This window comes from Microcaecilia unicolor, chromosome 11 (genome assembly GCF_901765095.1).
Source record: "Microcaecilia unicolor chromosome 11, aMicUni1.1, whole genome shotgun sequence".
Classification (NCBI taxonomy): domain Eukaryota; kingdom Metazoa; phylum Chordata; class Amphibia; order Gymnophiona; family Siphonopidae; genus Microcaecilia; species Microcaecilia unicolor.
Window position 1 is genome coordinate 12,990,512 of NC_044041.1, and position 15,370 is coordinate 13,005,881.

Consider the following 15,370-nt stretch of genomic DNA (forward strand, 5'->3'; position numbering starts at 1 on the left):
CCATCCCCCTTCTCTAAAGAGATATTATACACAAACATTTTCTGCTACATACCAGGCTGTCCAAGCCACCCCCAAGGAGATCCACGGCCCCCATTTGCACAGAAGATGTGGCAGGAGGTGGCACAGTGACTGGAGGTCCAAAATCAAGGTTTAGGAGGTCACCTAGCAGGTCACCTTGAGACGGTATGACAGCTGGTTGCTGTTCTGTGGGATGAACTCCTGCAGAAGCTGCCTCAGGACTCTCGGCACTTTCATTTCTGCGGAAGGACAAACGTTAAGATAAAAGGTCTATACATATAACATCACATGCCTAGAAGACTGTTAGGGAATTTCCACACACCACATTTTTCATTAAGCTAAACCAATAGAGATGTTAGCTTCTGGGATTACCAAGTCCTTTTCCACAGGTGACGATTTAAAGACTTCCTTTATAGTGGCAAAGTGATCAGTCAAAAACTCAAGTCTGAGACCTGCCAGAATTCACTGCTGGACCTAATTTAGAGAGAGGATGGTGCAACAGAATATATAAAAAAAAAAATACCCACCTGTCACGTAGGATAGTTCTGGGATATGAGCAGGATGAGAGGTAAAGAGGTTTTATACAAGCAGATTTCATCACCAAGAGAAGTCCCATCTTCAGCACAGTGTAGCAAAAGGGACAATGATTGATAAGAAAACACACAAGCTCTTCTGGTTCTCCCTCTCATATGGTTGGGAATGGCTTGTCTGCTGATACCTTTGGGAAATATTTTTGTTCAAAAGTGATGGGGTCTGGTGAAGATTTTTCTGTTGTGGTTTTGGAATCTGAATGTGTGAAGGAAGTTTGACCCGAACGAATCTGGATGCATTTGTAGACATACAATGGAAGATGTGATCATCGATGTTTTAAGATCTAGGACTGCTACTCGGGCGTTGAATGATCCATATTAGCAGCGTTCCATAGTGTGGGTTTGTGGCTTAGTACATTTTTGGTCAGGATGGCTAATTTGTCCCTGCAGGAAGGGAAATTCCTCAACTTTTTGAAAGAAGCTTGTGAGATCTTTATTGAAAATGAAGAATTTAGATCCAAATGTCTTACAGAAAATGACCTATAAATCGCTATCGAAAAGGTGGTATTGTTCCAATTAATGAACTGCTTTAAAATGGAAGAATAGTTGGTTGTGAACCAATATGGATTTCGTAAAGTACATGATACCGATACATTAACAGTTTCTATGATAGATGTGATGAGATAAGGACTGGACAGTAATCTTTGATACTGTCTAGTTACCCTGGATATTTACGCTGCTTTTGACTCTATGGATCATGTTATTTCACACGGGCGGTTATATGACTGGGGAATGAAGGGAACAGTTTACTCTTGGTTTGAGTCATATTTGACAACGTGAACTTGGCAGGTGAAATTAGATAATTCCATTTCCAAGATATACCTGGTGGTGAAGGGTGTACCCCAGGGTTCAGTTTTGTCTACATTTGTAACTGGTCCCTTTATGTGGACTACTACATGAGTTGAGGAGAAGTTGAAGTATTGTTCAAAGAGAATTCAAGAGTGGATGCACGTAAATAAGCTTGTTCAGTTCAGTGCACTCTGTCTTACAGGACAGTATACTACCTGGGCAGTTAAGTATTTCTCATAACAAAGCAGAAGGAACAATTATTCAAATATTTCTCCTCCCTCACAGAAACGAAGCCCAAGATGGGAACCAGAATCACCCCAAACTAGTAAGAACAGCAACAACCTAAACAGAGCTAAACAGAGAAACAGACTGGATGAGAGATGCAAACCGCATGGCTGGGAGGTATTCTGGATTTGTCTGCTGTGACTAAAGGAAAGAAGATTTGTCTGCTGTGACTAAAGGAAAGAAAATTATCAGGTATGAGGAGAGGGTGGGCCCTGAGACAAGAGAGAGAGGGGTAGAGGGGGTAGGAGGGAAGGAAGGGAGCCCTGGAACCTTGCTAGCGCCCGTTTCCTTTCTGTTGGAAACGGGCCTCTTTTACTAGTTATTTTACGTTTGTTTTATTAACCCACCTAGACACAGGTGGGATAGAAATATTTAAATAAATGCCAGATTATGGACTCTGTACTCACGAGCCGGTTCGTGGTGGCAGCCTCTTGTGTATGATGCCCCTGCTGCCCTCAACAAAGGCACTGGGGGGCTTATGATAGACGGAGGCCAAGGTCCCAATGTAACAGATAAGCTCGTCCAAGAGGGTGGGCTCAATCAGGTCTGTTTCTTCAGAGATAAGGGGTTTCTCTGCTAAGACAACTTCCTTGGCCGCTACTGGGTCTGTGGAGAGCAGGCGCCAGTAAATGTAGCCACGGTCCCTCAGGTCAGGATTATCGGAGTCCTGCACAGTAAAAACAACAAAAAGACAATCGAAAGTCTCATTCATCTGAGAAGAACTTACAGCTTTGTTCTTTTATACAGTTTTCAAAGAGTCAGTCTTGTCCATGCTAGAGAGAAATCCCTTGCAGAATTACTACATCAGTTTTCCAGTTTTCAAACTGGTCTATGAATAGTTTGGCCTACTGAACAGAGTTGTTACAAAAGAAATGCTTACCTGCTCAGTTCTCTAACTGCATTTATTGAAGGTTTGTTTTTTTTTTGTTACATTTGTACCCTGCGCTTTCCCACTCATGGCAGGCTCAATGTGGCTTACATGGGGCAATGGAGGGTTAAGTGACTTGCCCAGAGTCACAAGGAGCTGCCTGTGCCTGAAGTGGGAATGGAACTCAGTTCCTCAGTTCCCCAGGACCAAAGTCCACCACTCTAACCACTAGGCCACTCCTCCACTGTTGCTACTATTTGAGATTCTACATGGAATGTTGCTATTCCACTAGCAACATTCCATGTAGAAGTCGGCCCTTGCAGATCAGCAATGTGGCCGCGCAGGCTTCTGCTTCTGTGAGTCTGACGTCCTGCACGTACGTGCAGGACATCAGACTCACAGAAACAGAAGCCTGCGCAGCCTTCTACATGGAATGTTGCTAGTGGAATAGCAACATTCCATGTAGAATCTCCAATAGTAGCAACATTCCATGTAGAATCTCCAATAGTATCTATTTTATTTTTGTTACATTTGTAACCTGCGCTTTCCCACTCATGGCAGGCTCAATGCGGCTTCCATGGGGCAATGGAGGGTTAAGTGACTTGCCCAGAGTCACAAGGAGTGGAATCGAACTCAGTTCCTCAGGACCAAAGTCCACCACTAGGCCACTCCTCCACTCCATTTTCTAATGCTTTTTACCATCACCTCATTTTAAACATAACCTCACCTTACCACATACAGCACCCAATGGTCAGATATTATCCGGGTTCACTACTGAAAGGGGAGATTGAACAGCTGACCATCGGTCTGTTTCATCAAGGATGTGACCAACATTCCATCACTGAGGAGCTCTGGAGGAGTCTTGGAACCTTGCCCACCCCTTTCCTTTAAGAGAAAAAGAAACCAACCCAAGTGGAATAAGAGAGCACTAAGGGGAACCGCTCTTGCCTGTCTGACAACGCTGTCTCCTAGAATCTCGATTTCCCTGAAGTCAAGTGCGAGAAGCCTCAGGGCTTATGTTCTGACAACCTCTGGGGGGCTGGACTCTCCCAGATCCTTCACCAACTTCAAGTCTTTGTCAAAGAGCAGGTCCCCCTAAAAAGACGCCTACTAAGTCAGGTTTTTAGAGGCCGTACCCACCGCCCAAATCTTGAGCCACAACAGCTGCCTGGCTGGAACTGTGACTGCCATGCCCCCCCCCCCCCCCCCGGCAGTGATCCAGATAAGATCATATAGAGCTACATAAGCTAAACCTACCTGAAGGCAAGCCACCTTCTTTGGATCTCTGAGAGTTTCCTCCTGTGGACTACTACTACTACTTAACATTTCTAAAGCGCTACTAGGGTTACGCAGCGCTGTACAAATTAACATAGAGGGACGGTCCCTGCTCAAAGAGCTTACAATCTAATAGACAAGTGAACGGTCGGTCCGACAGGGGCAGTCAAATTGGGGCAGTCTGGATTCACTGAACGGTAAGGGTTAGGTGCCGAACGCAGCATTGAAGAGGTGGGCTTTAAGCAAAGACTTGAAGACGGGCAGGGAAGGGGCTTGGCGTAAGGGCTCAGGAAGGCTGTTCCAAGCATGGGGTGAGGCGAGGCAGAATGAGCGGAGCCTGGAGTTGGCGGTGGTGGAGAAGGGTACTGAGAGGAGGGATTTGTCCTGTGAATGGAGGTTTCGGGCGGGAACGTAAGGGGAGATGAGGGTATAGAGGTAGTGAGGGGCAGCAGATTGAGTGCATTTGTAGGTAAGAAGGAGACTCACAGAAACAGAACAAAGCCTTGCAGGTCAGCCAGCGAGGTCCTCTTCTTCCGGCGCAAGGCTTCGTTCTGTTTCTATGCAGGATGTCAGACTCAGAAACAGAACGAAGCCTTGCGCCGGAAGAAGAGGACCTCGGCTGGCGGGAGTTGGGGACCCCGCCAGCAAAGGTAGCCAGTGACGGAGGGAGGGGGGGGGGGGGGTTGAGAGGGTCGTCAGCAGGGGGGTCCAGGTCCAAATCTACGGGGGCCCAGGCCCCCGTGGCCCCACGTAGCTATGCCACTGCTTTAGGAAATCACAATCTTTGTTTTATGGGAAAAAGATATGGATGTATCTGGATGTTAGTAAAACAACTCAGGAAAGGAGATGAGCTTTTTTAGCCCTTAGGAAAGAAGCCCTACTGTAGGAGCATCTTTCTATTTAAATTACCCCTGCAAATGTGTATTAAAACACCTGGGGCTTAAATACTACTACTACTTAACATTTCTAAAGCGCTACTAGGGTTACGCAGCGCTGTACAATTTAACATAGAGGGACGGTCCCTGCTCAAGGAGCTTACAATCTAAGAGACAAGTGAACGGTCAGTCCGATAGGGGCGGTCAAATAGGGGCAGTCTGGATTAACTGAACGGTAAGAGTTAGGAGCCGAACGCAGCATTGAAGAGGTGGGCTTTAAGCAAAGACTTGAAGACGGGCAGGGAGGGGGCTTGGCGTAAGGGCTCAAGAAGGTTGTTCCAAGCATGGGGTGAGGCGAGGCAGAATGAGCGGAGCCTGGACTGACCAGTAACTACTGTACCAAGTGTAAACAGACTCTGAATATATAAGCACTGTGGACAGCCGCCTGAAGCCCCAGGTTCAAAACTTCAAAAGCCTGTTTCAACAAGCTTTCCAGCTCACAATCCCAATATCCTTCAAAGTTGTGCCACAAGGATGGTTGCCTTCTTAATTACCAGCTTAGGCTGCTTCAGCCTCTTTTTTTCTCTCCAGAACAAAAGGATAAAGCTTATCAATGACCCTATCAACCCTAAAAAAAGGTTTGGACGGCTTCCTAAAGAAAAAGTCCATAGACCATTGTTAAATGGACTTGGGGAAAACCCACTATTTCTGGGATAAATAGTATAAAATGTACTGTACTCTTTTGGGATCTTGCCAGGTACTTGTGACCTGGTTTGGCCACTGCTGGAAACAGGATGCTGGGCTTGATGGACCTTTGGTCTCTCCCAGTATGGCAATACTTATATACTTGGGATTCTGAATGGAATCTTGTTGTTCTTTAGAATTCTAGAATCTTTGTTACTCTTCAGGATTCCGGAATATTGATATTCTTTGGGGTTCTACATGGAATGTTGCTACTCTTTGGGTTTCTGCATGGAATGTTGCTACTCTTTGGGTTTCTGCCAGGTACTTGTGACCTGGATTGGCCACTGCTGGAAACAGGATGCTGGGCTTGATGGACCTTTGGTCTGTCCCAGTATGGCAATACTTATGTACTTACGTAGTCTGCTCCTCTCTGGATGGTGAAAAGGGTAAATTTTACAACCAGTTGTCTAGGCTGCTAAGGCACATATGTGCATTTCCTTCAACTGTTTATAAAGGAAACGTATGCACCTTGGAGAAAGGCGGCTGAGGGGAGATATGATAGAGGTTTAAAAAATAATAAGTGGAGTTGAACGGGTAGGTGTGAAGCGTCTGTTTACGCGTTCCAAAAATACTAGGACTAGGGGGCATGCGATGAAGCTACAATGTAGTAAATTTAAAACAAATTGGAGAACATTTTTCTTCACTCAATGTGTAATTAAACTCTGGAATTCGTTGCCAGAGAATGTGGTAAAGGCGGTTAGCCTAGCAGAGTTTTAAAAATGTTTGGATGGCTTCCTAAAGGAAAAGTCCATAGACCGTTATTAAATGGACTTGGGAAAAATCCACTATTTCTGGGATAAGCAGTATAAAATGTTTTGTACTTTCTTGGGATCTTGCCAGGTATTTGTGACCTGGATTGGCCACTGTTGGAAACAGGATGCTGGGCTTGACGGACCTTTGGTCTTTCCCAGTATGGCAATACTTATGTACTTAAGATCAGCTTCTGGAGTGTCTCACTCTGCTGATGTTAGAGCCTGATTGCTCGATATACCAGAAAGGCTTTGGCAGGCTTATGAATACCCTCCAGGATGGGAAACTCTAAGGTCCCTGCATCCCACATTGGAGTTTTGGATATATTTAGCACTTCCAAGCCCATCACGATCGAGGCTGGCAGCTCCTCTCTCCAAATCAGCCAAACCACAGGGTCCTCACCCTTTCCTATTGAGAGTTCGCCCACCAAGGGGTACGACAATGCAGTCCTGGGGGACGATGGACAGTCCTGGGGGCCCCTGCACAGCAGAAGGCCTCATGGCAGGTGGAGACCCAGTCGATCCTTCACTGTTCCCAGTGTCTAAGGGTCTAGCAGCAGCCATGCTTACCGACACCCCCAATGCCGGTGCGATGCCGACCTCAATGCCAATGACAAAGTCGAGAAACTGGAATTGGCTCCAAAACTCCTCTTGTTGAGCCTCTCTGGAAACCTGGGTCCTCTTCTTCATGCACCAGGTACACCTCTTGAAGCCACTGGGAACCTTTGTGGACAAGGAAGGGAAAAGTTCCTCGGCTACATTAAACGAAGCAATGGAGCCTGAAAAAGGGGCAAGGCATGGCAAAAATGAAAGGGAAAGTTCCCAGCCCAAGTCAAGGCCTAAAAGCAGCCCGATGACAACGGAAAACAAAAGGAAACTTAAAACCAGGCAAAAAAAAAAAAAAAAAAACATTAAAACTTAAAGGGAAAAATAAAAGGACGGGGGTTCCTCAAGAGGAACACAATCAAGTATGAAAAACAAACAAACAAAAAAAAGAGCCAAAAGGCACAAAGCTCTCTAGGACCGAGCGATGTGAGGAGATGGCATTTAAAAAAAAACAAGCCCTCTCATCGTGGTAGAAAAAGAACTGAGACCACATTCTCATGGCGGGCAGGAAGGCACTCACACTCCCGCGCTCCACAAATCTCTCATTAGACTTTGGTAAACTCCGGACCAGGCGATGCGAGTCGGCGTCACCCACTTGTGAGAATTATAAGCCTGTTTATCCTCAGAGAAATCAGGTCCTGAATGACTGGATGCATCGGGAAGGCCTTAGAAGGACCTCTAAGTCCCCTCATGATCGACAAAGATGGAACTCCTGACGAAAGAAGCTGAAGTCTCCTCAATGCCAGTGCCTCAGAAATAAGAGTACAGAGCTCCTCCTTATGAAAGGACCTCAGTACTTTCATGTGATCCCCCGTCTCTGGAGGGAGCTCTCCCGCCTCTAATTGCTCCTTCAATGACAGCTCTGAACAGACCAAGACCACATCAGATATGGAGGGAGAAGCAGAGAGCCTCATCTGACTACTCCTGGAGGTCTAAACGAGTTCTCTTAGGAGCCAGAGGGGCAGCGGGGCAAGAAACTGAAGCACACTGCAGCAACTGTCCCTGCTTCAACCAATAGGCCTGATTTAAGAGTAATACAAACTTCGGAGAAAATGATCCCAATGCACCTGAATGCTCTGTCGGGCTCTGAGGTTGTAAAATGGTGACTGTGCGCCACACTTGATCAGACAGGGGCTGTTCCTCACTGCCAGTCGGCTCCGACATAATGGCACCTGCGTCAAACTACACACCAGTCCCGCCAAACAGCCTGAAGTGCCTGGCATATTCAGATGCTGTGCCATATCTGATGATGTGCTGCCGTGGACCGTTCCCTCTACGCCCCATGGGATTCCCACTTTGCACAAACCGCAATGCCACACACCGGCCGGCAGGTCCCACAGCAGGAACACCGCTTAACAGCCTCTATGGGAGTGAATATTTATCTTGTCGCAAGCAGCCCGCTCCCCCAGCAAGTCAGGATCCGTCCCCTGTACCAAGCAGAACTTGCAGCCCTCCAACTGGTTCTAAGTCAAAATGTCGTCAGACTTAATCACTGCCGGCTGCTCCCCCCAAGCTCACAGTCTCTACAAGTCTCACCTCAGATGAGGCAGAATCAGGACTAATACTCTGTCCCACGCTCTCCAGTAAACCTTTTTCCTCTTTATTATTTATTTATTTATTTATTTTTTTAAAGGTTGTTGTCTGGAAAGGAGAGCTCCACAAGAAATAGGGGAGAGGTGAAAGTAGGGAAGAAGTAAATTTGTGGGACAACAGAGACAGGGATCTCAAAACCTCTAGATATGACTCTGCAGACTCAAGTCACCCACAAAGCTCAACTGGGGACCAGCTGACCAACTGGACCAGGAGCAAATCACTCAGAACAAGAGGCTGAAAAGTGTATCCATCCACCTGCTGGAAACAGAAAATACTGAGGAGCTGGACTGGATGCTAAGAGAGATATGTCTCAGCTCAGTTTTCAGTTCTCTATCTCCACTTGCTGGTTGATGGGCACAACTATCCCACAGCTTCTGGAATAGTGGGAAGCTACATAATAGAACTGCGACCCTGAACTGGCCACTGTTGAAAGCAGTATGGTTACTCTTATGTTCTAACCCTTTACTATGGCAGTTCCTGGTCTGTACTTAAAGCCAGGTTCTTTCAACAATGGCAAAGTCTACAAACAAGTGGAGGAGTGGCCTAGTGGTTAGGGTGGTGGACTTTGGTCCTGGGGAACTGAGGAACTGAGCTCGATTCCCACTTCAGGCATAGGCAGCTCCTTGTGACTCTGGGCAAGTCACTTAACCCTCCATTGCCCCATGTAAGCCGCATTGAGCCTGCCATGAGTGGGAAAGCGCAGGGTACAAATGTAACAAAAAATAAAATAGATACTATTGGAGATTCTACATGGAATGTTGCTACTGTTGGAAATTCTACATGGAATGTTGCTATTCCACTAGCAACATTCCATGTAGAAGGCTGCGCAGGCTTCTGTTTCTGTGAGTCTGACGTCCTGCACGTATGTGCAGGACGTCAGACTCACAGAAGCCGGCCACATTGGTGATCTTCAAGGGCCAACTTCTACATGGAATGTTGCTAGTGGAATAGCAACATTGCATGTAGAATCTCAAATAGTAGCAACAGTGGAGGAGTGGCCTAGTGGTTAGGGTGGTGGACTTTGGTCCTGAGGAACTGAGTTTGATTCCCACTTCAGGCACAGGCAGCTCCTTGTGACTCTGGGCAAGTCACTTAATCCTCCATTGCCCCATGTAAGTCGCATTGAGCCTGCTATGAGTGGGAAAGCGCGGGGTACAAATGTAACAAAAATAAAATAAATAAACGAGAGCACAAAGTGAGTGAAAAATCCTCAGAATCTGCCTGGTTACTAGGTAAGTGACCAGTAAGACAATGCTGCCCACAGACTCCGGAAAATCTCCATATGGACCATCAACAGCAGCAAAAGGTCACGGTCTTTAGCTCTGACCATCCTACTGTGTGACCAATGGGCATTAACAACAATTTACCAAATCACATGGCACTTAACTGTTCTGTTACTGCTGAACTAGTACCACTGACTTAAGTCCCAATTATGTGGTCAGGTGACAGCAATTGACATAAGATCAAGTCTCATGACACCTATCAGGCATTGGTATTAAAGAAGGAAGGCGAGGAGGCTGAAGAAAGGTAGAGTCTGCTATAAACACACCTGCGTGGCCAAACTCAGGACCTGCTGCACCAGCTCCTGGGTTTCTGTTGGTTTCTTAAGGAATAACTTTACAATAGCCGTCAGCAGCTGTAATTGGACCTGAAATATACAGAAGAAAGATGGGGTCAGTGAGAGGCTCAGACAGTGACAATAATTGGGGGAAATGGGGGGTAAGAAGTCACAGGAACAGCCTAGGCACAGCAAAAGGTGAGATAGGTGAAAGGAAATGAGGCAGGCTGTGGGAAGTAACAGAAGTCAACGAATGGGCGAGAGAGTTTGGAAGTGTATAATACCGCTAGCAGTACCTGGGTGCTCTCATCATGGAAGCCCTCCAGAAAGCTCTCTAGCAGTTCATCAGCATTGTCTATTCTCTCCGCATACTCTCCCACAATCCAGATCATGGCAGCCCGGGCCTCCGGCTCATCCAAGGAATCCAGGTTTTCACAGAGGGTAGCAATCACGCTTTCATATCTGCCCACGGTGGTGTGGGGAAACAAACAAAAAAAAAAAAAACACACACTTATCCCAAAAGAAAGACAGCTGCATATTTCACAAGCATGCACAGATAGCACCAGCTGTGGACAAACAAAGAAGGAACAGAAAATGCCAGTCAGATCTAGGTCAGCTTTAGAAAATCAACCCACTTGTTGGGGTACTTGCGGAAGATGTCTTTGATGACCACAATGGCTTCCTGCACCACATAGTTGACCTTAGTTTGGATGAGATCAAGCAAGGTGCTCACACAGCGCTCTGCCGATTGCTAGATGGAAGCAAGAGGGCCACAATAAATATAGGTCAAGAGCCATATGAACAAGAAAACCAAAAATGCACACTGAAGGTTGCCACAAAACTCCAGGCCATGATGGACACACTGAATTGGCCCCATTTTGTCCACAATGCAGAAGCTCGTACTGTATCAAGACTCGGTTCTATAAGCTCATTAAGCCAGCTCTAAAGAAAGTAATTCAAATCCCCACAAATGCCCATATTCAATATATATTGATTCAGGCATCTTTGGGGGAAGTTGCTTCAGCTAAAGCCGCTTCAGTGCTCGCTCCATAATTCCCTACTCACTGTGGTCTCCACAAAAGGATTTAAAATGTCCAAAATATGCTGTACAAAAAAAAAAAAAAAAAAAACATTTTTCTTTCAGGAGGCTCATTAACGTCAGGCTTCTTACCTCCACCTTGATGGCGCAGCGTCCGATTGCTCGCACAGCCTTCCTGACAAAATCCACATCTACTTCTGTGGCATATTCTTTCAGCTCTGCAAGTACCTGCCATATACAGAGAAAGTTAAACATGAGAACGCTGTCCAGTGACAGAAAGTGGAGGTGAAGAGTCAGGCACAAGAAAAAAAAACCCAGAGAAATCTGTCAGTACAGATAAAGACACACAGGCGGATCCAGGTTTCAGCCCAAGACCCAGAGTAAAAATAAACAGCACATTAACAGATACATTGCTTCCAACAAATTCTCTATATAAACTGCAGGCTGTGGCTCGATGCTGGAGGTGACTAAGCACATGAAGCCTACTCTGCTGCAGGCTAGAGAATGACACGGGGACCCGGACCTGCAGTAATTGCAGGGATGGGGACAAGGACGGAGCCCGCAGGAAAGGGGACAAACTCTGTTCCCATGTCACTTTCTACTTTGAAGCCTGTTAACGAACTGGACTGTTATTTATGTTTGATTGATGCAGACGATATTTTGATTTTTTAGAAAAACAAGCAAACATGCTGGCCACAACAAGCAGAATTTGCATGGGGGATCCTGTACTTCCTGCTACCAGCACATCTTCTAAGAAGACATCTTCTATTGCACGAAGGACTGTGGAAGACGGGGGAGCTAGACTGAATCCTGAGATTGTTGATGACTTATTCATCCACAGATTAAAAAATTATACCAGTGCTTCATAATGCATATTTCTCCCCTCTAGGGCATACAGAACGGGTTGTATTTTCTACCCCTGGACAATTTAACAGGGTGGATTAGTATTGCTTGGGGTAATAGAAGTCAGCTATTGTTGGGGATGTAAGGGTAGAGGGTGGTGGTCAGAGGGTTATTACAGCTGCTAGTTATTATTGTTTTCTATTTGTAATTTATACACAACAGTTGCACAGCATATTGTTCCTTTTTATACTTTAATAAAACAATTTAAATATAAAATCAAAGTGTTCAAGGCTTCTGCAGATGAGAACAGAGCCCACGGGAATGGGGCCTGCAGGGACGGAGACAGAACCCGCAGAGACAGAGTAGGGACGGGGACAAATATTTTCCCCACGTCATTCTCTACTGCAGGCTGAGCTGACAGAGGTCAGTGCCCTAAGGAAACTCACACTGCTTAAAAATGCCAGCTCTCTCTCTTTTAATCTTTTAAGAAAAAAAAATGGTTATCTGAATGACAGAGATGTTGAGAGTAGGTGTGCGTTAGTGCAGCAGGTATTGTGGAGTGGGAGGGTCAGCAGCAAGGTAGCTGAACTGAGCAATATTAGTCTGGGTCAGCTGAAGAATCAATGTCTGTTCTTTTCTGCGCAGGTGCACAGGGTTAACGAGTGCCGGAGGGGAGGTACTGTACTGTGGGATGGAGGAGACCAACCTGAAAGAAGAAGAAACAGAACAGAGAAGATGACTAACAAAAACAAAAAACAAAAACATATATATATATACCAAAAACGTCAAAATTTAAAATTAATCATAAAATATGTATTTAAAAGATAAGTCCATCAAAATCAAAAATTACATAAAAAAGACGACACTTTGGATGTAAAAATGAAGAATCAACTTTATTAGCCAAACTGTAGCAGGGAGAAGGGGACTCGACACAGCTGTGTTTCGGCCGTACTGGCCTGCGTCAGGAGTCTTCTCTGCCGTCTGTTGATTATTAATTCTATCCAAATGTAAAAACAATATGTGTGTCTTACCAATAAACTGAAGCTATAGCGCTCAATTGTACTGGAAACAAAGTTGAGTGGAGAAGATCAGAGCAGCGTCTCTGATATATGACCAACCTGAGCAATGTTGGCCTGTGAAGCCAGGCGGATCATGATATCCAGTTTTTCCAGTTTCACATAAATCGGGTCATTGTACTTCACAAAGAAAACTTTCATTTCATGCTTCAGGATCTCAGGTCTGTAAGGAAAGATCACCCAATCAGAATTGCGCAGAGACAGACACAAGCACACGCACTGAAGGGAGAAGGCATAACTCCATGTGTGCCCATTCTACAGTTCAGGTCCATATAAGCCTACGTGAGTGAGCATGTGTTATGAGTGTGTAGTGGAGGTGGAAGGGTTAAATCCTATCGGATGGTCTTAACCACCTTTCTACAAACCTATAAAAAAGGTAAAAACACTTTTCCAAGCTTTGTTTAGAAACAGACGCTGCAAGGAACAGTCTCTCCAGATGCTCCCTCCACTGCTAGGAAGGGAGGCAGATTCTATGCCTTCCCCAGAAAGAGAAGCTGGATGGAGATGAGAACTTTCCCACTGGCACCCAGCTAGGAAGCAGCTTATAACTGGAGAAAATTTATTTATTTTGTTACATTTGTACCCCGTGCTTTCCCACTCATGGCAGGCTCAATGCGGCTTACATGGGGCAATGGAGGGTTAGGTGACTTGCCCAGAGTCACAAGGAGCTGCCTATGCCTGAAGTGGGAATCGAACTCAGTTCCCCAGGACCAAAGTCCACCACCCTAACCACTAGGCCACTCCTCCACTGTTGCTACTATTTGAGATTCTACATGGAATGTTGCTATTCCACTAGCAACATTCCATGTAGAAGTCTTGCAGATCACCAATATGGCCGCGCAGGCTCCTGCTTCTGTGAGTCTGACGTCCTGCATGTACGTGCAGGACGTCAGACTCACAGAAACAGAAGCCTGCGCAGCCTTCTACATGGAATGTTGCTAGTGGAATAGCAACATTCCATGTAGAATCTCTAATAGTAGCAACATTCCATGTAGAATCTCCAATAGTATCTATTTTATTTTTGTTACATTTGTACCCTGCGCTTTCCCACTCATGGCAGGCTCAATGCGGCTTACATGGGGCAATGTAGGGTTAAGTGACTTGCCCAGAATCACAAAGAGCTGCCTGTGCCTGAAGTGGGAATCAAACTCAGTTCCTCAGTTCCCCAGGACCAAAGTCCACCATCCTAACCACTAGGCCACTCCTCCAGTCAGTGTTAGAAGTTAAAACAATATGTGCAGAGTCTGGTGAAATTCTTTTATCTTGGCCACATTCTAAAGAAAGATTTTGGGTATTTTGTGTTTCCCTGGAGAAAAAAAAAAATCTGTGAAATTCCTTTAAACAAATATATAGACAGACATGGCTACACTCTCTCACTCATTATAAAGCAGATACAAATGTATTTATTACAGAGCTGGCCCTTGATTTCAGCAAGAGCTCTGCCCCGAGCATAACTCTAAAACAAAGATGTGAGGAGGGGAAGAAATCACAGAAAGGACCTTTAAGAAACAAGTCAAACTATAAACCAGAAAAGCACTTAAACAACTTCTGGCCGAGCTCATCTCATGCATGTTGAAATGTGCTCGCCAGTAGAAACAGGGCTTTGGTGAATGGACCCCAGATCCACTGCACTGAAAGAAGCAAAACTAGAGTTAAAAAAAAAAAAAAAAAGACACTCTGTAGAGGAGAATGTGTCTGAACTGAGGAAGGAAAGCACAGGGAATGATAAAGATAAATCAAAGAAACAGGGTCCGCTCACCTCTTCTGTACGATGAGGTTGATGTTCCGAAGGGCCACGTATTGCAGCTCGGGCTCAGCGGACAGCAGCGTGACCAGGGGTGGTGCAAGCTTCTTCAGCAAGGTGCCATAGTAGTCCAGGTCCTTGGACAGCATCTCCATGAATTTCATCAGCACCTTCACTGCCGACAACACTACGGCAGCATTGGCATGGGAGAGCCGTGGCGTGACCCGCTCGCAGATGCTAAAGGAGGAGACAGTTTCAGAGGGGGATGGCCTTCAGACTCGTCACCTGCCCAACAGCACAATGCATGGGCTGAATGCAGTGGGGCCCCGCTGGAGACAGGATGATTACCCCAGCAGAAATGGGCTATGTGGGCATAACAATGGCCGAGGAAAAGTCCCAGAGGAACCCTCCAACCTGTTCCTGGGCTAGCCAGGGGAACTAGAGTTTGGAAAGATGGGAACAGTGAAATGTACCAGTGTTTATAAAAGGTACGCCTTAACATACTTAAAGAAAGGAAACTATGGAATAAAATGAACAGAACTATCGACACTTTTAAGGGATACAAGAGATACTCACTGGCCTCCCACTCAGCCATCTATCCCCCCTTCAGTCCATTCAGAACTCTGCCGCACGTCTCATATTCCGCCAGAACCGATATACTCATATCACCCCTCTCCTCAAGTCGCTTCACTGGCTTCCGATCAGATACCGCATCCAA

At 45.8% G+C, this 15,370-nt stretch overlaps 1 protein-coding gene across 3 annotated transcripts in view; it reads right to left on the reverse strand.

Annotated features, from left to right (window-relative positions):
- Positions 1 to 15,370, reverse strand: part of AP1B1 (adaptor related protein complex 1 subunit beta 1) — a 117,504-nt gene that overhangs the window by 68,588 nt on the left and 33,546 nt on the right. For all 3 annotated transcript variants that reach the window (XM_030217509.1, XM_030217510.1, XM_030217511.1), the window contains exons 7-14: positions 14,668 to 14,889; positions 12,951 to 13,071; positions 11,122 to 11,217; positions 10,586 to 10,701; positions 10,247 to 10,412; positions 9,942 to 10,040; positions 2,090 to 2,349; positions 53 to 257 (exon numbers count right to left, since the gene is read on the reverse strand). In XM_030217509.1, coding sequence (XP_030073369.1) covers positions 53 to 257; positions 2,090 to 2,349; positions 9,942 to 10,040; positions 10,247 to 10,412; positions 10,586 to 10,701; positions 11,122 to 11,217; positions 12,951 to 13,071; positions 14,668 to 14,889 — 1,285 coding nt within the window. The remainder of the gene's footprint in view (positions 1 to 52; positions 258 to 2,089; positions 2,350 to 9,941; positions 10,041 to 10,246; positions 10,413 to 10,585; positions 10,702 to 11,121; positions 11,218 to 12,950; positions 13,072 to 14,667; positions 14,890 to 15,370) is intronic.